A 25969-nucleotide genomic window follows, 5' to 3' on the forward strand; every position below is an offset into this window, starting at 1 on the left:
AAAATGGAGAAGATAACAGCATCTGTTAATCATAATCTGGAACAATTTGATTCATACTGGGAAAAATGGTTTAATTACATAATGCCTCATAGGCCTGATTTTATTCTCACAAATCAATGAATATGTTGTAAACAAAAAATCACTCCCTACTTGTACATAATTTTTCCTTTTGCTTGTTTTTTCTTTCCACTCTTTTCTATATGTGTAAGATAAATACTATGTGGAGATTTGTGACATACATGATTATATGATATATATGTACAATGTCTGAAATACATCTTATGGAAATGTTTGTTTGATGATAAACTTCAATAAAAAAAATAAATTACCAAAAAAAGGAAGGAAAAGCAAAGAGGTCCTGAAGAGTATTTAGAGAGCTAGGCAGAAAGTTGAGAAGCAGGACCACCAGTGTAGTAATTTCTGGATTGTTGTCTGTGCCATGTGCCAATGAGGGTAGAAACAGGATGATTTGGCAGATTAATGTGTGGCTGAGAAGATGGTGTAGGGGACAGGTATTCAGGTGTTTGGATTATTGGGATCTCTCCTGGGGGAGGTATGACCTGTACAAAAGTGATGGGTTGCATTTGAACCTGAGGGAGAGCAATATTCTTGTGGGCAGGTTTGTTGGAGCTCTTGGGAAGGGCTTAAACTAATTTGGCAGGGGTTGGGAACCAGAGTGATAGGGTGGAGGGTAAAAAAAGCAAAGGTAGCATGCAGTCAAACTGTTAGGAAGGTCAGGCAAATGACAGGATAAAATTGCAGCCAGCAGGGTGATTATCAGTGCATTGGGAATGCAGAATCAAAAAGGGTAGCAAATACAGCACTCAAAGCGTTGCATCCCAATGTGCGGAGTATAAGAAATAGGGTGGATGAGCTTGTTACAGATTGTCAGGTATGTTGTGGTCATCACTGATTCGTGCCTGAAGGATGGTTGTAGTTGGGAGCTGAATTTCCAAGGTTACGCATTGTATCGGAGGGATAGGAAGGAAGGCAAAGGGGGTGGTATGGCTCTGCCGGTAAAGAATGGCATCAAATCAGTAGAAAGATGTAACATAGATCGGAAAATGTTGAATCCTTGTGGGTTGAGTTAAGAAATTACAAGGGTAAAAGGACCCTGATGGCAGATACGTACAGACCTCCCAACACTAGCTAGGATGTGGACCACAGATTGAATTGGATTGACTTTATTACTTACATTCTTCATATACATGAGGAGTAAAAACCTTTTAAGTTATGTCTCCATCTAAATGTGCAATGTGTAATTTATAGTTATTTATAATAAATAAATAACAGGATACTCAATATAACATAGCAATACAGTTGCTTCAGCATGAATTAAGCAGTCTGATGGCCTGATGCAAGAAGCTGTCCCGGCTTTTATGTTGTAGTACCATTTCCCAGATGGCGGCAGCTGAAACGGTTTGTGGTTGGGGTGACTCAAGTCTTCAATGATCCTTTGAGCCCTTTTTACACAAAGTAAATAGAAAAGCTGTGTCAAAAAGGTAATGTTACGATAGTCATGGAGATTTCAACATGCACATCAATTGGGGAAAATCCAGCTGGTAATGAATCTCAAGAGTATGAGTTTGTTGAATGCCTACAAGATGGCCTTTTGATTTTTTGATAGAGCAGTTTGATTTTGAGCCTGGTAGGGGATCAGCTATACTGGATTGAGTGTTATGTAATGAACTATAAGTGATTAGGGAGCTTAAGGTAAAAAAAATCCTTAAGAGGCAGTGATCACAATATGACTCAGTTCAACTTGAAATTTGGTAAGGTAGACTTTATATCAGTAAAGTCTGACGTAGCAGTATTTCAGTGGAGTAAGGGAAATTACAAAGGTATGAGAGAGGAGTTGGCTAAAGCAAATTAGAAGGAGATGCTGGCAGGGATGACAAAAGAGCAGCAATGATGTGAGTTTCTGGGGAAAATGAGGAAGGTGCAGGATAGATGTATTCCATAGAATGAAGAAATACTCAAATGGCAAAATTGTACAACTGTGGCCAATGTAAAAGCAAAAGAGAGGACATACAAAAAAGCAAATATTAGTGGAAAGACTGGGCATTGGGAAGCTTTTAAAAGCTTATAGAGAGCAACTAGAAGAATCATTAGAAGGAAAAAGATGAAATATGAAAGCAAGCCAGCAAACAATATTAAGTGGATAGTAAAAGCTTTTTTCAAGCATGTAAAAAATAGAAGAGATGACAGTGGCTATAGGACCACTAGAAAATGAGTCCGGAGAAATAATAATAGGGGAGAAGGAGATGGCAGATGAACTAAATGAGATTTTGCATCAGTCTTCACTGTGGAAAACACTAGCAGTGTGCCAAATGTTGAAGGGCATAAGGGAAGAGCAGTGAGTGCAGTTATTACTACAAGGGAGAAGGAGCTCAAAAAGCTGAAAGACCTAAGGGTACATAAGTCAACCAGACCTGATGAACTGCACCCTATGGTCTTGAAAGAAGTAGCAGTAGAGATTGTGGAGGCATTAGTAATGATCCTTCAAAACTTATTGGACTCTGGCATGGTGCCAGAGAACTGGAAAATTGCAAATGTCACTCCACTCTTTAAGAAAGGAGGAAGGCAGCAGAATGGAAATTATAGACCAGTTAGCCTGACCTCAATGGTTGGGAAGATGTTGGAGTCAATTGTTAAGGATGAGGTTATGGAGAACTTGGTGGCACAGGACAAGATATGACAAAGTCAATATGGTTTCCTTAAGGGAAAATCTTGCCTGATGAACCTGTTGGAATTCTTTGAGGACGATGCACTATCAATAACTCCAAAAGACTGGAAGTAGAGTAAATACTGAAAGGCTTTTATCAGCAATAAAACAGAGCATGTCCATGCTGGATGACTGTGGGACGAGCAGTGACACAATCACCTTTATCCAGGGGTATGTGGGAGGAGCCACAGGAGCAGTCAGCAGAGGGGTGTGTCCAGACATATATACAAGGTTTACCACAGAGGAGATTACAAGTAGTTATAGATAAAGGGGATGCAGTGGATGTTGGACTTTCAGAAGCCCTTTTTTAAGGTGCCACACATGAGACTGCTTACCAAGTTAAGAGATCATGATATTACATGAAAGTTACTTGCATGGTTAGAGCATTGGCTGATTGGTAGGAAGCAGCAAGTGGGATTAAAAGGATCCTTTTCTGGTTGGCTGCCAGTGATTAGTGGTGCTCCGCAGGGTTCAGTGTTGGGACCGCTTCTACTTGTGCTGTATATCAATGATTTAGATAATGGCTTGGTTGCCAAGTTTGCAGGTGATACAAAGATTGGTGGAGGGGCAGGTAGTGTTGAGGAAACAGGTAGGCTGCAGAAGGACTTATATAGATTCGGAGAATGGGCAAGAAAGTGGCAAATGAAATACAATGTTGGAAAATGCATGGTCATGTACTTTGGTAGTAGAATTAAATGTGCAGACTTTTTTCTAAACAGGGAGAAAATTCGCTAATCTGAGATGCAAAGGGACTTGTGAGTCCTTGTGCAGAACACCCTAAAGGTTAACTTGCAGGTTGAGTTGGCGGTAAGGAAGGCAAATGCAATGTTTGCATTCATTTCAAAAGGTCTAGAATACAAGAGCAGGGATGTGATGCTGAGGCTTTATAAGGCTGGTGAGGCCTCACCTTGAGTATTAGGAACAGTTTTGGGCTCCTCATCTAAGAAAAGATGAGCTGGCATAGAAGAGGATTCAGAGGAGGTTCACAAGGATGATTTTGGGAATGAAAGGGTTATCATACAAGGTACATTTGTTTGATGGCTCTGGGTCTGTACTCACTGGAGAATTTAAAAGGATGAGGGGGATCTCATTGAAAAATCTTTCAAATGTTGAAAGGCCTAGACAGAGTAGATGTGGAAAGGATGTTTCCCATGGTGGGGAAATCTCGGACAGAGATAGAGGAGTGATAATTTAAAACAGAGATGTGGAGAAAATTATTTGGCCAGGGTGTGGTGAATTTGTGGAATTTGTTACCACAGGCAGGTGTGGATGCCAGGATGTTGTGTGTATTTAAAGCAGAGCTTGATAGGTTCTTGATTGACATGGCATCAAAGGTTACAGGGAGAAGGCTGGGGAGCTGGGCTGAGGAGGGGGAAAATGATCAGCCATGATTGAATGGTGGAGCAGACTTGATGGGCCTAATGGCCTAATTCTGCTTCTCTGTCTTATATTTTTATGGTCTAATATATCCATCAAAACTGATGTTACTTTATTTTCTGAGCTTGGATCTATCTTCTCTACTGCCTTTATCTCATTTTTATGTCATCTGCATATCCCTGTCCTGGGTCTACGTGCATCTTTGATAGTCCTAAATTCATAGGTATACATAGAGCACAGAAATAGGCCTTTTTCTCTGCCAAATCCATACCAACCATCAGTACTAATTGCATTTCCAAGCACTTGGTCTATAGCACAATACAGTTCTTCTGATAAAGGTGTTCATGTCAATGGATTCCTTGATTTCAAAGCAGTGAAAACAGACAATATATTATCAAATCAGAGAGGTGGGAACTTGCAGGTGATCATCATAAAGTTATACAGCATAGAAACATGCAATTCAGCCCAATGTGAATGTGGTGACCAAAATGCCTAATTGAGCTAGTCCCAGTTGCTTGCATTTGCCCATATCCCTCTAAACCAATGGTGCCCAACCTGGGCTCCACAGACCTCTCAGTTAAAAGTAAGGGTCCGTGGCATAAGATAGGTTGGGAACCCCTGCTCTAAACTTTTCCTATCTGTGTGCCTGTCTAACTGTCTTTCAAACATTGTAATTGTACCCACCTCTACAGCTTCTTCTGGTAGCTCATTCTGTTTACCCAGTACACTGGCCACTCAGATCACTTTTATATTTTTCCCTTAAACCGACACCCTCTAATTTTAGACCTCCTACCCTGAGGAAAAGAACGTGACCATTCACTTTATCCAGGCCCCTCGTGATTTTAAAAACCTCTGTAACAGGGGTTCCCAACCTGGGGTCCACAGACCCCTTGGTTAATGGTAAGAGTCCATGGCATATAACCTATTGGGAACCCCTGTTCTATAAGGTCACCTTTCAGTGCTCTAGGGAAAAATACCCTATCCAACCTCTCTTTGTAACTCAAGCCATTCAGTCCCAGTAACATCCTTGTGAATCTTTTCCTCATCCTTTCCACCTTAAAGACATCCTTCCCAAGGCTGGGTGACCAGATCTGCACACAATACTCCAAGCATGATCTCATCAATGGATTGTGAAGTCATAGCAGGATGTCCCAACCTCTGTACTCAATGCCCTGACTGATAAAGCCAAGCACCATCCTATTCACTACACTGTTTACCTATGTCTCCTCTTTCAGAGAAATATGGACCTGTACCTGTACCTCTAGGGTTCTTTGTTCTACAACATTCTCTGGGACCCTATCATTTATGGTGTACGCCCTGCCCTGCTTTAACTGTAACATCTTGCACTTTGTGTTCATATAGGCCGCAGCTCCAGTCCTTCTTGATTATATAAGCTACTCATCTGAGAAGTCTGAAATTGACCTAACGAAGAATACATTACATTAGCATCCGTGAGAGGCCTACTATTAGTAAGTGAAAATGGGCAGCTTTATCTCTGATAACACTGTCTATAACTTTGTTAATGACTGAGTCTAGACTAATGTGGTGAAATTAGCCAGAATGAATTTATTGTTATTTTTGTGTCCAAGTGGTAGTGGGTTATTCTTCCTGTATCTAATATATGCTGGGATTGATGTTGTACTTTAGTAGTTTATCTAGAATAGCAGCTGGCTCCGGAGTGAAATTTAGTACTAAACTGAAACACTGACTGATCCCACAGCTACATTGCATTCTGTGCTCTTACCCAACTCTTGTTATCACTTGGAGTGTTTCAGATTGGCTGAAGACTGCCTTCTAGTTATAGTGGGGTCTTCAGAAGAAAGCTGCAATAAGTAATCTACTTGGCAATTCTACATGAAGGCAAATACTGAAACAAGTCTGAATCCAAAAGAATATTTTTTTTAAAATTAACATTTGATACTTGATCTGGTTTTCTGAGTTGGGTGATAGTGAGTTAGCAACCTCCTTCATTCTTTTCAAAGAATGAGAAAACAAGCAGGATATTCCAATGCACTCTGAAAGTCTTTCCTGAAATGATTGTAGATTGGCTCTTCACAATGCAAGGTCTCAGTATTATTTTCACTTGGACAGTTTGTTTTCTTTTGCATGTTGGGAGTTTTTGAGTCTTTGTTTATGTATAGTTTTTTGTAAAATTCTAATATATTTTATTTTCCTGCAAGAAAATAAATCTTAAGGTAGTATGTGGATACACATATGTACCTTGATAATAAATTCACTTTGAATTTTGATGGCTCAGGACTGAAGGTGAAGGATTTTTGTTTGGTAAGCATATCAAAGGATGTGTAGGAAACATCGGTGAATGGAATAGAGTTATGACTATACTCTCATCTAACTGTAGGATGCAGCAAGAAAAAGTTTAATCTATTTCCAATGTTCCTAAGATTCTTACTGTGATCCACCCAAGCAATTTGAGCTTCTACTTTCAGAGGAGAGGGGAAAGGTAAATTTGGTGGGAAGATTTCTACTACAAAGAGTAATCTTCTTTTCACTGTGCCTTTTATATAAAAAATATCCAAAGCATACTAAAAAATAAGACCATAAGTCATGGCAGAATTAGACCATTCAGCCCATTGAGTATTCTCCACAATTCATTCAATTATGCCCAATTTATTATTCCCTCTCAACCTGATTTTCCTGCCTTCTCCCCTTAATATTTGACATCCTTACAAATCAAGAACCTATGAACTTTTGTTTTAAGTATATCCAATAATTTGGCCTCCATAGCCACCTTCTGGTTTAAAATGGCTGCCTGTGGGCAAACAAATCTCAGGGTTGTATAATTTATATATACTTTAATAATAAATGTACTTTGAATCTTTGACAATGAATTCCACAGCTTCACTACCCTCAAACTGGAGAAATTCCTCCTCATCCCTGTTCTAAATTAAAGTACTTTATTCAGATGCTATGCCCTCTGGTTCAAGACTCACCCTCTATGAGAAACATCCTCTCGACTTCCACTTTATCCAACCCTTCAATATTCATAGGTTTCACTAACATCCCCTTTCATCCTTCTAAACTCCAGCAAGTCCAGTCCATCTGGTCCAGAAGAATTATCCACCTTCGGACTTTTCAACTTCCTAAACACCCTCACCTTAATAATAATGACCACACTCACAACTGCCGCCCGACTCTCTCGAATTTCTGGCTTGTTGCTTGTATCTTCCACAGTGACGTCTAACATTAAATACTATTCAGTTCATCCACCACTTCTTTGTTCCCCATGCTACTTCTCCAGCATCATTTTCCAGTCTGATGTCCAATCTTGCCTTTACTTTATTCTTTATGTATCTAAAAAAAAACTTTTAGTATCTTCAGTTATATTGTTGACCAGCTTAACTTCATATTTCATCTTTTCTCCCCTCATTACTTTTATTGGTGCCTTCCATCGGTTTATAAACGCTTTCCAATCCTCTTTCCTGCAATACTGTAGGCCCTCTCTTTTGCTTGCATGCTGTACTTGACTTCCTTTGCCAGCCACATTGGTCTCAGACTTTCTTTAGAACACTTCTTCTTTGGGAGGAACCAATCCTGTGTCTTCTAAATTACTCCCAGAAACTACTGCCATGTTGCTCTACTGTCATCCCTGCTAGGGGCCCTTCCAATCCACTTTTTTCAAGCTTCCTCTCACATCTCAGTAGGCAGCCTTCCTCAACTACAATACTGATACATCTGATTTAACTTCTTCCGAAATTGCGGGGTAAATTCTATCACATTAATAGGTCAATAGGTAAATTTAATGTCAGAGATATGTATACAATATACATCCTGAAATTCTTCTTCTTTGCAAACATCCACAAAAACAGATGAGTGCCCCAAAGGATGAATAACATTTAAATGTTAGAACCCCAAAACTGCAGCAAAGCAACAACCCCCCCCCCCAGCCCACCAGCAAAAAAGCATTGTCACCCTCCACCGAGCACTCAAGCATGCAGCAAAACACCCATAAAAACATAGACTTGCAGTGCTCCAAAGATTACTCATTCACCTGGTAATTCAACATACCACAGGCTTTCTCTCTCGCCCTCATAAGGAAATAAGAGGGGTCTCCCTGTTTCACAATGAGAGAGGAGATATAACAAAACAACTCACTGATTTATGGTGTTAAAAGACTGTGGCACTGCTTTTTCCAAGCTCTGTGCCCAAATAACTCGGGTCCCTGGGCACGCAGCCAGCTGCTTTCGATCTCCCATGTACTCCCACGACACATCAGGCAGCGGTATCAGCCTTGAATTCGCCCACCTCCAGAGCCACGAAAATCCAGCACCCTGGGTGCGCACTAATCTTCCAGGCCGTGTCCTTATCATATCGAAAAGCGGTCGGTCATGAGGCTCCGAGAGCAGGTCCCATTTTTGCAAAGAACTGAAGTCAGCATGTTACTCCAGGTCAGGGTCTTCAAAAGAACCTTTAAAGGGAAAAAAAGAGATATGAAAGATAGAAATAGAGCTGTTTCCGAAGATGCAAGTGAAGGGGTCACCGTTAGGTACCATCATCCTCTTAAACTCCCCTGAAAGGATCGCTTCCTCCTAAAGGCTTTTTTACCTTAAGTTCCCTAATCAATGATCACTTCCTCCTAAGAGTTCCTTTATCTTAAGTTCCCTAATTAAATCTGATGCACTGCACAATACAGTTGAAGTCTTGTCCATTGCCATTATGTAGCAAACTAATATTCGTCTTATTAACACTATGGGAGCATTGTGGTTAGCAAGACACTATTACAGCTCAGAGTTCAATTAAGGTGTCCTCCGTAAACAAGTTTCGACGTTACTTCCTGTGTGCACATGTGTTTCCTCTGGGTACTCCAATTTCCTCCTGCAGTCCAAAGATGTTCCGGTTAGTAGGTTAATTGGTTATTATAAGTTATCCATGATTAGGCTAGTGAGCACTTCCCAGCTATAGGTTGACTCATTATAGAGCCTAATGGCCAAGGGTAAGAATTACCTCATATCACACTCTTTGGAGGACAGCAGTTGATTTAGTCTATTACCAGAAGAGCCCCTCTGATCAAGCAAGATGGCATGATGAGTGAGAAACATTGGCCAGAATTGCCAGGATTTTCCAGAGGGTCCTTTGTTCTACCACAGCTTCCAGTGTGTCCAGTTTGACTCCTATAACAGAGTCAGACTTCCTAATCAGTTTATTGAGCCTGTTGGCATCACCTGTGTTGATGCCACTGCCCAGTACACCACCGCATAGAAGATTGTACTGGCAACAACAGAACGATGGAAATGTGGACAGGCCTGCATACTCCAAAGGACCCCAGTCTCCTCAGGAAGTAGAGGTGACTGTGGCCCTTCTTGTACCCAGCCTCTGTGTTGGTGCTCCAGGTGCACCCCAGGTACTTGTAGGTCCTCACCACATCCACGTCCTCACCATCGATAGTAACAGGGAGCAGTGCAGGCCCGCTCATCCTAAAGTCCACCACCATCTCCTTTCTCTTATCGATGTTGAGCTGCAGACGATTCAGCTTGCACTATTTGACAAAGTCCTCCTCTAGGGCTCTTTTATCATCCTCCCGTCCTCCCTTTACACACCCAACTATTGCTGTCATCAGAGAATTTCTGCAGATGACATGACTCAGTGTTGTATCTAAAGTCCAAGGTGTACAGGGTAAACAGGAAGGGAGCCAATACAGTCCCATGTGGGGCCCCAGTGCTGCCTATAGCCATGTCTGACTCAAGCTCTGAAGCTGTACAAACTGTGGTCTGCCAGTCAGGTAGTCTATTAACCAGGATATAATGGAAGTGCTAACCTGCATTTTCCCCAGCAAGAAGAGTTGTATGGTATTGAAGGCATTTGAGAAATCAAAAAGAAAACATGATCCTCACAGGGCTGCCCTGCTTATCCAAATGGGAGTAGGCTCTGTTCAGCAGATAGATGACAGCATCGTCCTCTCCAGTGTGCTATCAAGTGGCACAGTACACAGTAAAGACAAGACAATGTTCTTCAGGACCATGGTGCTACAGGAAACAATGCAAAAACAACACTGAACTATGTAAAACAACACAAAAAACTACACTAGACTACAGACCTACCCAGGACTGCATAAAGTACACAAAACAGTGCAGGCATTACAGTAAATAATAAACAAGACAATAGGCACAGTAGAGGGCAGTAGGTTGGGTGACAGTCCAGACTCTGGGTATTGAGGAGTCTGATGGCTTGGGGGAAGAAATTGTTACAAATTCTGGTCATGAGAGCCCAGATGCTTCGGTGCCTTTTCCCAGATGGCAGGAGGGAGAAGAATTTGTATGACAGGTGCACAGGGTCCTTCATAATGCTGTGCTTTGCGGATGCAGTGTGTGGTGTAAATATCTGTAATGGCGGGAAGAGAGACCCCGATGATCTTCTCAGCTGACCTCACTATCCGCTGCAGGGTCTTGCAATCTGAGGTGGTGCAGTTTCCGAACCAGGCAGTGATGCAGCTGCTCAGGATCCTCTCAATACAACTTCTGTAGAATGTGATGAGGATAGGGGGTGGGAGATGGACTTTCCTCAGCCTTCACAGAAAGCAGAGACGCTGCTGGGCTTTCTTTGCTATGGAGCTGGTGTTGAGGGACCAGGTGAAATTCTCCGCCAGGTGAACACCAAGAAATTTGGTGCTCTTAACAATCTCTATCGAGGAGCCATCGATGTTCAGCGGAGAGTGGTCGCTCCATTTCCTCCTGAAGTCAACAACCATCTCTTTTGTCTTGTTCACAGGTGAGTTCTTCTAGGGTCTTCATGATGCGCAAGGTCAGAAAAGAAACAGAGAATTTGAAAATCTAGATGTTGAGAAATTTAACACTGATTTTAATTTTGTCCATGGGTTGTGGGCATATAGGATGCTGAGGAAGTGCCATAGAAATTTGACTTTAATAGAAAGTTAAACTAGGTAGGTGAAAAATGGAGGCCCAACCTAAGCCCAGCCTATTGCCATCTGGCAGGTTAGGTAAAACTAAAAATAATATTAATAAATAACAGGAGATAATGCAGTGAGCTCAGGGATGAAAAGGAACAGGAAAGTGGTAAATATGGTGAGTTTTTATTGTTGGTTAGCAGGATGAAGTTAACAACGTAGATATGGAAATCTGGTGTTTATTCAGCCTCAGCACCCTTCAAACCCCATGCAGTGCCACTTTACACTTACACTCCACAGCTCTTACCTACACTGACACAGTCACTGTCCTGCAGTGCTTTCATATGCCCTGCTGCTACCTGGAAGAGTTCCTCCTGGCAAGAGTCACTTTGTCACATTATCATTTCCTGTTAGTCACCTTATGTACAGATATTTCTGCACCTAGTGTCAATTTACATACATTCAATCCATCTATGTATATATGCTAATTTTACAGCCACACTCAAACAGTTACTTGTACATTGTATTTTATAGAATTGCTTTTATATTGGTATTTATTGTGCTTTTTTTTGTTTCTTTTATTGTGTCCCTTATGCTTAATGTGTTTTTTATACTGTATCAGATCTGGAATAACAATCATCTTGTTCTAATTAACACTCATACTGAAAAATGACAATAAATAATCTTGAATCTATTCAGAAGGCTAAGAATTAAGATAATATCTTTGGGGCACAAAATATGAATCTGTAGAATTAACAGACTGTCTCCTGTGTGACAGGGACAGTTTACTCTTGTGGAATCTGGAATTTAAATAACTAAATACCAGCTGAGCTCTTCAATCCCCTTGAGTTCTTTGTGGCATTCTACAGTTACACAGGGGAAAGCTGATCACTAAACAGACTTCCTACAATTGCTTAATGATCCCTCCCAGAGGGGTTTCATGCAAGTTACAGCATAGATACAAGCTATTCAGTCAATCCACCTGGCATAGGGGTTCTCCAAGTCTAATACCATTTCCTTGCTCTCTCCCCACTCACCCCATGCTCTTCAATAGGTCACTTTCTAAGCAATTATCTAATTCCCTTCAAAAAAAAAAGCCAATGGGTTCTGCTTCAAGTAAAATTTGTGAGAAAGCATTTGCATCTGGTGTCAGATATCAGCCTTGGATCAATTATAGTTGGCTCTCTCTCCCTCTCTGAGCTATGACATGGGTTTAAAATCTACTCCACAGTCTTCAGCATATAGGAATCACTTTGTCTTCAAGAACAAGGAGAATATATACAGCAAAAGTTCAGTTGGGAGTTTATATACTGATGCATCAGGCTATAAATGTAAGTCTTTGAAAACACCACAGAAAATGTTTAACAAAGTATGTGATGCTATACTTCATAAGTAGTGGTACAAAATACAAACACAATGAGGTTATGCTGAACTTTTGTAAAACATTGCTTAACTCACAATCAGAATATGGCAAGAATTCTGTTACCATGTTTTAAGACAGATATTAAAGTTTCTGAAGGAGATGAATAAGGTTTTCTAGAAAAGGTTCTAGGGCTTAAGTATTTCAATTAAAGGAGTAAAGTGAAGAACCTGGGTTATTCTCCTTAGACAGACAAATCTGGTAAAAAAAATTGTTCCACTTTTTGCTCCAAAAGCAATCTTTGATCCTGAAGGCTCTCGGCCCAAAACATAGGTGTTTATTCAGTTCCATGGACGCTGCCCCACTTGCTGAGTTTCTCTAGCAACTTTTTGTGTGTTGTTCTGGATTTCCGGCATCTGCAGAGTCTCTTTTGTTTATGAAATACGATAGCCTGGACTGTTCAATAAAGAAATGGCACAGAAATAATAGGTTCAAAGTTCTCCTTTCTATTATAATGACTCTATGCTCCTTCACTGTGACAGGTTTAAAATGCTGGAGCTTCCTACCTAACATGCACTATGGGAGTACTCTCACCAATGAACTACACTGATTCAGGAAGGTAAGCATCCATCAACTTTTTACGGACTATTAAGGATAGGCAATAGTTCAGACTTTGCTTACATTAATTCAATCAATGTATGCTGCATCCATATAGTGTCTTTAATGTAGAACTAAATCCCAGGGAACAACATATATAGTGGAGGCTTCTATGACCAAAGGGCATGGCCTCAGAACACAAGGAAGTCCCTTTAGAACAGAGATGAGGAGGAACTTTTTTAGCCAGAGGGGATGAATCTGTGGAATTCATTGCCACAGACAGCTGTGGAGGCCAAGTCATTAAGTATACAGTGGATTCCAAGCAACTGGGCCATCGATTAATCGGGGCAGCGACTTATTTGGGACAACTCTTAAAGATCAAAAACTAATTGAGAAAATAGCTGGGATTCCTTTTGTTTATTTGGGACTCGATGACACTTAATTGGGACAGAAGATTTGAGCATCGCAGTAGCATAGCAATTTGTGTGAGGTTACTACTGTTCCGGGCATTGGAACTTGGAGTTCAATTCCAGTGTCCTCTGTAAAGAGACTCTGTATGCCCTCCTCGTGGAATGTGTGGGTTTTCCTCAGGTGCTCCAGTTTCTTCCCACAGTCCAAAGACGTACCGGGTAGGTTAATTGGTCATAGTAAATTATCCTGTGATTAGGTTAGGGTTAAATCAGGGTTGGTTCCTTAAGGTTCCTATTGCCCTTTATTTACCAAATGGTAGAAGTTGGAGATTGGGAAAGTCTGTCAACAACAGTGTACTGCTGTAGTGCATCTTAAGGAGGGATTGAATTTAAGTGCAGGGAGATTATGCTGCAACTGTACAAGGTACTCCGAGGGAGGAGTTGTAAAGTTTGATGGCCACTGGCAAGAATGACTTCCTATGACACTCAGTGTTGCATCTTGGTGGAATGAGTCTCTGGCTGAATGTACTCCTGTGCCTAACCAGTACATTATGGAGTGGATGGGAGACATTGTCCAAGATGGCATCCTGGACTTACTTCCACTTGGCATAATTTACTTACTATTATTTAATTATTTATGGTTTTATATTGCTATATTTCTACACTATTCTTGGTAAGCGCGACTGTAACAAAACCCTATTTCCCTCGGGATCAATAAAGTATGTCTGTCTGTCTGACTGTCTGTACTGGTGAGGCTGCATCTAGAGTACTGAGTGCAGTTCTGGTCTCCTTGCTTGAGGAAAGATATACTGGTTTTGGAGGCGGTGCAGGGGAGGTTCACCAGGTTTACTCCAGAGATGAGAGGGTTAGACTATGAGGAGAAATTGAGTCACCTGGGACTGCATTCGCTGAAATTCAGAAGGATGTGAGGAGATCTTATAGAAACATTTAAAATTATGAAAGTGATAGATAAGACAGAGGCAGGAAAGTTGTTTCCACTGGTAGGTGAGACTAGAACTAGGGGAGATAGCCTCAAAATTTGGGGGGGGAGGGTAAATTTAGGATGAAGATGAGGAGGAACTGCTTTTCCCAAAGAGTGGTGAATCTGTGGAATTCTCTGCCCAGTGAAGCAGTGGAAGCTACCTCAGTAAATATATTTAATACAATGTTGGATAGATTTCTGCATAGTAGGGGAATTAAAGGTTATGGGGAAAAGGCAGGTAGGTGGAGATGAGTCCATGGTCAGATCAGCCATGATCTTATTGATTGGTGGAGCAGGCTCAATGGACCATATGGCCTACTCCTGCTCCTACTTCTTATGTAAGCGTTGGTTATTAATTGTAGGATCAGTTACAGAGTGAGGAAACACTGTTGAATTGGAAGCTGTTCAAGCAGATTGCTTTACCTTGTTTGCAATGAGGATTTGGAATGTTGGCACTGCATTCATTTATGGTGAATATTCCATCATCCTCTTCATGGGGAAGAAGCTAGTGAATTAATCACTGTAGGATACCTAGTTTTAACCTACTCATATTATGTGGCTCAAGAATATTCAATGAATAGACAGATCATTAAATATCAACAGGAAGTGGTTGGAATATCTTATTGGAACTGGCCTTTTCCTGCCCCTTACATGTCTAAATGTTATTTGTCCATGCCAACCCATGACTGCATATTTTTTTAGATATACAGCATTGAAAAGGCCCTTCCAGCCCAGAAAGCTGCACCGCCCAGCAACCCACCTATTTAATCATGGGACAATTCACAATGACTAATTAACCTGCTAACCAGTACATCTTTGGATTGTGGGAGGAAACCGAAGCACCCAGTGAAAACCCACCCTCGTGGTCATGGGAAAAATGTACAGACTTCTTACAAACAGCGCTGAAACTGAACTCCAACTCACTGAATTGTAATAGCATCGCTTTGATAAAACAATTGTAAGTGGATGGGCTGATACACTATCCTAAGTAGCCTCTGCATTGATCTGCTTTTGCTGAGCTGACTGGCCTCCAACAACAACAAACACCATCTTCCTTTGTGCTAGATGTGGCTCCATACATTGGAGATTATTCCTATGATGTTCAAAGGCTTCAGTTTTACTCCAGTTCCCAGATGCTGTATGCACTCAAATGCTGCCTTACTGTTGTGCATATATGGAATTTAGCACTTTTATTTATGTATCAATTAATGCTATAATGAGATCAAGTACGCAGCAGCTTGGGCAAAACCCAAAGTGACCACCAGCGAGCAAGCTATGAACTAACTGATTGTACCATTTGTGCATGTTGTCAAAAATGGGAATGAACAAGGAACCTCCTCCAGTTGGCTGTTTAATTGCGCACCATCTTTACTCAAGAGAAGATAGGACTGCAGACATTTGAGCTGATCCTTTCTGCCACAAGTATCACCTGTTATGAATCAGAATCAGAATCAGGTTTATTATCACCGGCATGTGACGTGAAATTTGTTAACTTAGCAGCAGCAATTCAATGTAATACATAATCTAGTAGAGAGAGAGAAAAATAATAATAATAAAAGAAAACATAATAATAAAAAGTAAATCAATTATGTATATTGAATAGATTATTAAAATACATGCAAAAGCAGAAATACTGTATATTAAAAAAAGTGAGGTAGTGTCCACAGCTTCAATGTCCATTTAGGAATCATGACAGAGGGGAAGAAGCTGTCCCTGAATCACTGAGTGTGAGCCTTTAGGCTTCTGCATCTGCTACCTGATGGTAACAGTCATAAAAGGGCATGCCCTGGGTGCTGGAGGTCTTTAATAATGGACACTGCCTTTATGAGACACCGCTCCCTAAAGATGTCCTGGGTACTTTGTAGGTTAGTGCCCAAGATGGAGCTGACTAGATTTACAACCTTCTGCAGCTTCTTTTGGTCCTGTGCAGCAGCCCCTCCATACCAGACTGATGCAGCCTGTCAGAATGCTCTCCATGGTACAACTATAGAAGTTTTTGAGTGTATTTGTTGACATGCCAAATCTCTTCAAATTCCTAGTGAAGTATGGCCACTGTCTTGCCTTCTTTATGACTACAGCAATATGTTGGGACCAGGTTAGATCCTCAGAGATCTTGACACCCAGGAACTTGAAGCTGCTCACTCTCTCCGCTGCTGATCCCTCTATGAGGATTGGTATGTGTTCCTTCGTCTTACCCTTCCTGACGTCCACAATCTGGACAATATTTTTTGCCAATTAAATCAGGCAATATATTTTGCCAATTAAAAAAAATCCTTATCTGATGAACATGGAACCCCCTTTTTTTGCAATTTTTTTTGGCATTTCTGGCCAGTTAATCTTAAAGGGTGATCTACTGAAATTTCATGATGGTATGGTAACTGGAATCCCATTTTGGACCAGTCTATTTGAGGTCTGTTTGACAGAGCATTGCACTTACAGCACTATACTTAGCAAGGGAGATGTGAATTATTTTAAAAAGTTGCTGACTTTGAAATGTGAAATAAAAAGCTTCACTCAGCAAATCAGGCAGTATCTGTGGAAAGAGAAACAGTTAAGGGTTCAACCCTTCATCAGAAATTGTAAAGAAGAGATTAGTAAATTTTAAGTTGCAGTAAAGGAGGCCAGGGAGATGGTGATAGTATTAGTGATAGGGTGATGCCAGGTCAATCAGATTGTGATTCTGTGTTTGTGTTATGTGTTGCAAACAGCAGGCCTATGGAACATCCCCAACAGCTCATGCTACATTGATGGAGATAAAATTGCTAAGCCAAAAGCGGAGAGCAAAGACTGGCAAAAAAATACCAGTCCTGACACTGACAGAAAGAACAAATTATCCCAATTTGGAAATTTCAACTTTGAATCCAAGTGAATGCAATGCACCCAGAGGAAGATGAGGCATTATTCCTTAAACTTCTGCTGGGCTTTGCTATAATAGTGCAGGATGTCACAAGCAGAAAAATCCAAATGGAATTGGGATGGATAATTAAAGTGATGGGTAGCCAGAAGCTCTGGGTACATGGACTAATACTGTTCTGCCAACTTCCTGACCAAGTCAATAATTTGTGTTCAATTCCACAAAACTATCCTCCCTCACCACGTAGTCAAAACTCGACATCCTTTCAAGGAGGTACCTAGTTAACCCCACCAAACATTTTACATGTTGCAATGCAATCACTTTTCATTTTCTATAGCTTTTAACCTCTATTGTCTACAAATTCTTTACCTTGATTTCTGCAAATATTTGCTTTAGTATTGACAATTCTATTAAAACTCTCCTTAATGATCCTCATGGTGCAAAGCTTATTCAATCTAACGAATTTTCTAACCCTTCTATTATAAATGTGTCCTGCCTTGGGCAAGACCAAATTGCAATAATTATTCCTGGTTAATCTTGATTCAGGCCCTAGACCTGAAACTTCTGCGTTCCCAGATGCCACTAGACCAGCAGAGTTCTTCGAGCTTTCTATTTTTGTTATAGATTCTACCATTATAGTCTCTTTTCTCTTCATTCTTGGTGGATTCTCACCAGTTCCATTATATCTACAGGAACGCATCACTGCCTTAATACATTCGTTCCATTGCAATAAAGGCTAAAATTTAATAAGTATTCATAACAGCTTGGTATAACTGCACCTTCACTTTCAGTGGCTTCAACCTGGAATCATAAAGCATCAAAGGGGTTTATTATTGGCGTGGGCGGTCCTCTAGCTCTCCATAATTCACACTCTCTTCAGAGCCAAATAAAGCTATCCTTTCAATTAAAGTTGCCTCTGAACCTGCTTTCACCAGTTTGAAATAAATTAAGACAGAAAGGTACGCCGGTCAAAATGCAATGGCTTATATTAGCATAAGTAGAGTCGAAAAGTGGAAATTGATGCACCTAAAGTTATAGATGATTGGTACTTATATATGGCGAGACGATCAAAACAACCGGTCAGTAAGTCCGTGCTCCCTGACGGCGGGAAACCGCTTCGCCATCACTCGCGCGCATTGCGCACGCACTCTGGCCACCCCCGGCGCAGGCGCGCCCGGCTGATTGCAGCAGACATGCGCAGTGCTGAGGCGGCGAGCTGCCGGACAAGAGCCGGGAGGCTGTGAACTCTCGGCAGCAACGGTTTGGACGCGGTGACTGGGCTGCCACCGACCGCTATGGGCTACTTCAACCCGATGTCACAGATCAGGTGGGGGCCAACATGGCCATAAAAAAACTTCATTTCTTGGCTGCCAGTATGCCCAGCAGAATCTTAAGGAAATGGCTTTGTACAGGGGAGACGGGATCCGTGGGAAGAAAGGAAGGGGAGTGATCTCTGAGGGAGGATGATCTCTGGGGGAGAGGATGAGGGGCTGATCTGTGGGGGAGAGGAGGGAGGGTGAGAGATCCGTGGGGTTGAGGAGGGAGGGAGGCAGATCCGTGGGAGGGAGGCAGATCCGTGGGGGAGAGGGGGAAATCCTTGGGGGGAGTAACGAGGGAGATCCGTGGGGTTGAGGAGGGAGAGAGGGAGATCTGTGGGGTTGAGGAGGGAGGGAGATCCGTGGGGTTGAGGAGGGAGAGAGGGAGATCTGTGGGGTTGAGGAGGGAGGGAGATCCGTGGGGGAGAGGAGGGAAGGAGATCCATGGGGTTGAGGAGGAAGAGAGGGAGATCTGTGGGGAGAAGAGGGAGGAGTAATCTTGGGTAAGAGAAGGGAGGGGATGATCCGGAGAGGCGGGAGGAAATAATCTGGGGAGTGGAGGGAAGGGCTGATCTGTGGGGGTGAGGAGGGAGAGTGTGATCTGGGGAGCCAAGGGGAGATGTGATCTGTGGGGGAGAGGAGGAGAGTGTATGATCTGGGAAGAGGAGGGAGGGGTGATCTGTAGGAGATAGTGGGGAGGGGAGGTATCTGCAGGGAGAAGGGATATCAAGAGTGAACTGTGGGGTGGAGAAGATTGATTCATGACATTGAGGAGCGGCCATTATCAAAGACACCCAATATCCTGGCCTAGCTCTCTTCTCAATGTTGCCATCAAAAAGGAGGTACAGGACTGGAAAAAGCTGCAGTAATATGTAAACTGGGCCAGCTCCATCATGGGCACTGGCCTGCCCAGCATTGAGGACGTCTTCAAAGGGTGATGCCTCAAAACAGGCGGTATCCGTCGTTAACCCCATCACCCTGGTCATGTCTTTTTCTCATTATTATCATCTAAGAGGAGGTACAGGAGCCTAAAGACACACACCCAACCTTTCAGGAACAGCTTCCTCCCTTCCACCATCAGATATCTGAATAAACAATGAACCCATGAACACTACCTCAGTATTTTTTCCTCTCTTTTTGCACTACTTATTTAATTTAATTCATGTATACATAGCTATCAATCATTTTTTAATATTAGGTATTGCATGTACAGCTGCCGCAAGACAGCACATTTCACAACATATGCCAGTGATATTAAACCTGAATTTGATTCCCTCAGCCATCAGGCTTTGAACCTGAGATGCTAACTTAATCTATGGACTCACTTTGAAGGACTCTTCATCTCATGTTGTCAGTATTTATTATTTATTTATTATTACTTCTTTTATTATTTTTGTATTTGCACAGTTTGTTGCCTTTTGTACATTGGTTGTTTGCACTGTTGGGTGTGGTCTTTCATTGGTTCTGTTGAGTCTCTTATACACTCTGAATGCCCGCAAGAAAATGAAACGCAGGTACCAAATACATACTTAGATAATAAATTTACTTTGAACTTTTGGATAGCGATGAGGATATCGGGATAGGAGAAATCTGGTTTAAGGTGTGTTGAATATTTTGATGATTTAGTGATAAAGACAAGGTAGTTGGATAATAAAATGCTGAGAGTACCTTGGACTGTAATTGATCACTTCATTAGCATTTAACAGGGCAGACGTGGCAGCTTGTGAAAGACCTTTTGCATTGAAGCTATTTGTTTATAGTTCACTACTGTATTTCTAGGCTAACTTATTTTATTTCTGGTTTCCAATTTTCTAGTTGTTTTCACGTTATCTGATTGATGATAATACGAGAAGCAAGTTGCAGAAAAGACCAATTTGACTGTCAAGTCTGTTCTCCCTTCTTACCTATTGTTTCAAAACCACTTTCCTCTTTTCATAATCCCTTGATTCTGTTGTAGTTTTAAAAGTCTGTCGGTACACGTCTTAAACATGTTCAGTGACTACTTCCAGAGCTCACTGGAGCTGAGAATTCTAAATACAGGCAATCCCTGGGTTACGTATGAGTTCCATTCCTGAGTCCGTATTTAAGTCGGATTTGTACGTAAGTCAGAACAAGTACATCCGGTATTATTTAACGTCAGTTAGTCAAATGTTTGTCTTAGTATATAGTATATATTTTACCTTTCTATGCATATAAAACACTTAAGAAACGAATGTATTCCAATAATTAAACCACTGCGTTGCTTAGTAATAATTGTAGCTTTCATCGGGGCAGGGCTTTTCACATGCTCCATTATTCTCACTTTATCCGGTATCCTCTAAAATCGTTTTGATCATTGACCAACTGTAGCCTCACGCTTTTCTAATGACTGATGGCATTTCACCTCTTTCCAAACACTTTATTATTTCCACTTTATTTTCAATCGCGATCACTTCCCGTCAATGGAACAGAAACACTGCGAGCGTCGGGTCCCGACCTCCACTGGCTCCTGAGGTCTGCTGAGTCTTAAGGACCACCGCACACCATCAACGGAACAGAAACACTGCGGGCAGCAGGTCCCGAGCTCTGCTGGGTCCTAATGAACACTGCACTGAGACAGGCTGAATGGGACAAGTGGGGGCTGTTCTGGGTTTGGGTATTTGATCATCCACAATATTCCGCGTGGGAATTTAAACTGGAGGTGGCAGTGTTTTTTTTAACGAGGTCGAGGTGCGAGCTCGACATCAACCCGGCACGAATGGTACAGGAGTCACTGGATTGACATCACCCCGGCAATGGGAGCGGTCTGTCACTGGATCGAACTCGGAAACCTCCATTCTCCAGCCCGGCGCTGATCTCACTGCGCCACCAGCCGACCAGAATGGGGGAGGGGGGACGGCGTCAGGGTGAATCTTACTAAGAAAATTTTAAGCCAAATACCAAGTTAAACACTCAACACAGTGTCAACGGCAACGACTTAAAATGGCGGACGGCGTCGGGATCCAACTTAAGATGGCGGACAGCATTCTGCTTCCTCGTTTTGTAAGTACAAGTTGTCCATAAGTCGGATGTTCGTAACTCAGGGACAACCTGTAATCACAATCTTCTGACATCCCTGTTTCTATCTGAAGAGGGCAACCCCTTATTCTGAGACTCTGCCCCAAAATTACCCAGCATTCACCTTCCCTCTCAGAACCCAATAGTTCAATGAAATCACCTCGAATCATAAAAGTCTAATCTTCTCAACCCTTTTTCATCAGAATCGGAATCAGGTTTATTATCATGGACATGTGACCTGAAATTTGTTAACTTAGCAGCAGCAGTTCAATGCAATACATAACCTGGCAGAGAGAGAAAAAATAATAAATAAAATAAAACTTAATAATAAACAAGTAAATCAGTTATGTATATTGAATAGATTATTTTAAAAAGTGTAAAAACAGAAAGACTGTATATTAAAAACTTGAGTTAGTGTCCAAAGCTTCAAAGTCCATTTAGGAATTGCATGGCAGAGGGGAAGAAGCTGCTCCTGAATCGCTGAGTGTGTACCTTCAGGCTTCTGTATCTCCTACCTGATGGTAACAGTGAGAAAAGGGCATGCCCTGTGTGCTGGAGGTCTCTAATAATGGACACTGCCTTTCCGAGACACCGCTCCCTAAAGGTGTCCTGGGTACTTCGTAGGCTAGTGCCCAAGATGGAGCTGACTAGATTCACAACCTTCTTCAGCTTCTTTCGGCCCTGTGCAGTAGTGCCTCCATGCCAGACAGTGATGCAGCCTGTTAGAATACTCTCCACAGTACAACTATAAAAGTTCTTGATGAGTGTATTTGTTGACATGCCAAATCTCTTTAAAGACTTAATAAAGTATAGCTGCTGTCTTATATCATCACTTCAACGCAGCAATCAACCTTGTGAACTTTTTCTGCTCTACTTCAAATGTAAGCACACCCTTTTGAGTATGATGTTTGGTTGTTAACTCAGACTGGGCACAGTGCATTTATTATTGATAACATGACCATGTATGAGAGAGCAAACATTTGCCCATTTTCAGAACCAGAATCAGGTTTAGTATCACAGACAGATGTGATGAAATATGTTGTTTTGTAGTAGCTGTGCAGCGCAACACAGAACAACTACTGTCAGTTACAATAATAAATAGCGCAGAAGACAAGTGAGTCCATGTTCAGGGGTTCTTAGAGCATTCAGAAAAATGATGGCAAAGGAGAAGGAGCTGTTGTTAAAGTGTTAAGTGTGAGTCTTCAGGCTATTGTACCTCCTGTCTGATGGGAGTAGCTTGAAGAGAGCATGTCCTGGATGGTGAGGGTCTTTAATGATGGATGCCGTCATCTTAAGGCACTGCTTCTTGAAGATGCCCTCAATGTCTGAGAGGGTTGTGCATGTGATGAGCAGCTGAATTTATAAGCCTCTGCAACCTCTAGTGATCCATTGCTTTGGAGGCTCCATACCAATTTGAAGCAATCAGTCAGAATGTTCTCCACAGTACATCTATATAACGAGCAAGAATCTTTAGTGACATACTCAAACTAATGAAATAGAGATGCTGGTGTGCCTTTTTCGTGATTGCATCGCTGTGCAGGATGGAGATTAGATCCTCTGAGATGTTTCAGAGTACTTGGAGGCACATGATAAAATAGGTCAAAGTCAGCATGGTTTCCTTAAGGGCAAATCTTGCCTGAGAAATCTGTTGGAATTCTTTGAAGATATTGTAGCCTGACATCTGTTTTGCAGTTGTATAGATGCTTTAAAGCCTAATGGAGAGTCAGTGAGATTGCGTGTGCTGTAGACTTGTTGTGGCAATAGACAAATTGCATTGGGTCCAGGTCCTTGCTCAGACAGGAGTTAATTTTAGCCATGAATTAGAATCAGATTTAATATCATGGGCATATATCGTGCAATTTGTTCTTTTGCAGCAGCAGTACCTTGCCATGCATATTTTTAAACTATAAATTAAAATAAAATTAAATTAAAGTTTTGCGAAAAGAAAGCAATAAAATAGTGAGGTGGTTACCATTGCCCATTTGAAAATCAATGGCGGAGGGAAGAAGTTGAGTTTGTGCCTTTAAGCTCCTTGATGGTAGCAATGCAAAAATGACATGTCATGGATTATGTGTGTCCTTAATGATGGATATACAACTTTCTTGAGGCATCACTTTTAAAGGCGTCCTCAATGCTGGAGAGGCTAGTGCCCATGATGGAGCTGGCTGAGTTTACAACCCTCTGCAGATTTTTTCAGATCCTCTGCATTGTTCTCTCCGTACCAGATGGTGATGCAATCAGTTAGAATGGCCTTCACAGTACATCTTTAGAAATTTGTGAGAGTCTTTGATGACATACCAATCTCCTCAAACTCCTAATGAAACATAGCCACTGTTGTGCTTTCTTTGTAATCAATATGTTGAGCTCAGGATAGATCTTCAGACATAATGACACCCAGGAACTTGAAACTGCTCACCCTTTCCACTACTGAACCCTTGATGAGGACTGGTGTGTATTCCCTCAATTTCCCCTTCCTGAAGTCCACAATCAGTTCTTTGGTCTTACTGATATTGAGTGCAAGGTTGTTGCTGTGCCACCACACAACCAGCTGATCTTTCTTGCTCCTATACGCCTCCTCATCACCATCTGAAATTCTGCCAACAATAGTTATGTCATCAGTAAATTTATAGATGGCATTTGAGTTGTACCTAGCCACACAATCATGGGTGTAGTGGGCTAATCACATATCCTTGAGGTGCATCAGTGTTGATTGTCAGTGAAGTGGAGATGCTGTTTCTGATACACACAGACTGTGATCTCCTGATGAGGAAGTCAAGGATTCATTTGCAGATGGAGGTACAGAGGCCCATGTTTTGGAGCTTATTAATTAGAACTCAGAGTATGATTGTGTTGAACACTGAGCTAATCAATAAACAAGGACATGGACCCACTGCAGTTTGTCTAATGCCACAATAGGTCTACAGCAGATGAAATCTCATTGGCTCTCCACTTGACCTTGGATCACCTGGACAATAGTAATACCTACAACAGGCTGCTGTTTAAAAGTGCATATGATAACAGCAACAATACACCTTCAGTTTGGTCTGTAGTGGACTGATTCCTCTTCTAAAAGTAGAGCTGGCTTTCGCTGCCCTGTTGTTGACTTCATCATCAATGTTGACTGATCTTGATCGAGTGCTGTCAAAGTATGTGAACTTGACCGCTGCTGAAAGCCTCTGCATATTCAATGGATGTTTCATTCTGTGTCTGGGATGTTTGTTTCAAGTTAGTGGATGACTACCATTTTCTTCGTGATAATTGTGAGGCTAAGGTTACGTCAGGCATTGGCAAAATTGCCCAAATTTCCTGCATTGAGTATACAGTCATCAGCAAAGGGGAAATCCTTCAAGGTGGTTTATTGTTCCTTGGTTTTGGCTATCACTTTACAAGGTTATTCAATTCTTTATGTTGATACAAAACATACAGGATGATTGAATTCAAAATTCGAATATGTTTGAAGTACTCATAAAGGCTAATGAAATAGCTTGTCAGTGGGGCTGGAATAAAAAGTTAGGCTGCACTACTAAAAGTTAGTAGATATTGTAGGTTAGAACAGAACAGAAAATTGTTGAGTGGCATTGATAAATTAAGCAAATAGGCAAAACTGTAACAAGTTATTCAGTGAAGGGAAATTGGAAGATATTTGGTCCATAGGAAGAAGGACCACAGAATATACCAAACTGGAAAGAGTTAGGCAGAGAGATACAGCAATCAATAAAAAAAACTAATGATCTGCTTTCTAACAAAGACAATAAGACCCCTTTTACATTGTTGTCAACTTCACTCAATTTTGTCTCATCTATGAACCTGCCAACATCTGTATTGGCATTTACTCCAAACATCAGGGATCTTAGCACCAATACCTACAGATCACCATGGGTCCCTCGCAGCCAATCACAAAACAGCCCTCTATTATAACCCTCTAACTCCTGTTGCTAATTTTGAATTCAATTTGCCAACTGACCCTGGAATCCATGGACTGTTTGGATCATTCTCCCAATTGGGACCGTGTCAAAAGCCTTACTGAAATCCATGTAATAAACATCTACTCCTTGGCTCTCATCACTATACTTTGTTACTTCCTTAAAAAATTCATTCAGATTGGTCAGAGTAGATATGCCCTTGACATAGCCATACTAGATATATTTGATTATTCCTTGGCTTCCCAAGTAGTCACTAATCCTGCCCCTCAAAGTTTTTTTTTCCAATTAGCTAGGCTACTACTGATGTTAGGCTGGTAGATCTGTAAACCAGAGTGGAATGGTAGTTAGTGGTTAGCATAACGCTTACAGCACCAGCTGTGGTATTGGGTTCAATTCTTGCCAGTGCCTGTGAGGAGTTTGTAGATTTTCCCCTTGACCTCAAATCAGATTCATATTTATCACATTTACGTTGAAATATACAGTGGAATGTGGTTGTGTTGATTACCAACACACCTAAGGCTGTGCTGGGG

At 41.5% G+C, this 25969-nt stretch overlaps 1 protein-coding gene and 1 long non-coding RNA gene across 4 annotated transcripts in view; one reads left to right on the plus strand and one right to left on the minus strand.

Annotated features, from left to right (window-relative positions):
• Positions 1-25969, plus strand: part of mmd (monocyte to macrophage differentiation-associated) — a 103623-nt gene that overhangs the window by 23946 nt on the left and 53708 nt on the right. Inside the window, exons 1-2 of one of the 3 annotated variants that reach the window (XM_059948162.1) lie at positions 5465-5571; positions 12864-12940. In XM_059948162.1, coding sequence (XP_059804145.1) covers positions 12900-12940 — 41 coding nt within the window. In that variant the 5' untranslated portion in view covers positions 5465-5571; positions 12864-12899. Of the gene's footprint in view, positions 1-5464; positions 5572-12863; positions 12941-18361; positions 18492-25969 lie in introns of those variants that run through there. The other 2 variants (XM_059948163.1, XM_059948164.1) reach the window with 2 other exon arrangements.
• On the minus strand, positions 1277-18286 carry LOC132379877 (uncharacterized). The gene is made up of 3 exons (XR_009507554.1): positions 18191-18286; positions 8216-8528; positions 1277-1463 (listed from the first exon to the last, which is right to left on the minus strand). It is a non-coding gene; the product is annotated as an uncharacterized LOC132379877 (long non-coding RNA).

Source organism: Hypanus sabinus, chromosome 23, assembly GCF_030144855.1.
Source record: "Hypanus sabinus isolate sHypSab1 chromosome 23, sHypSab1.hap1, whole genome shotgun sequence".
NCBI classification, from domain to species: Eukaryota; Metazoa; Chordata; class Chondrichthyes; order Myliobatiformes; family Dasyatidae; genus Hypanus; species Hypanus sabinus.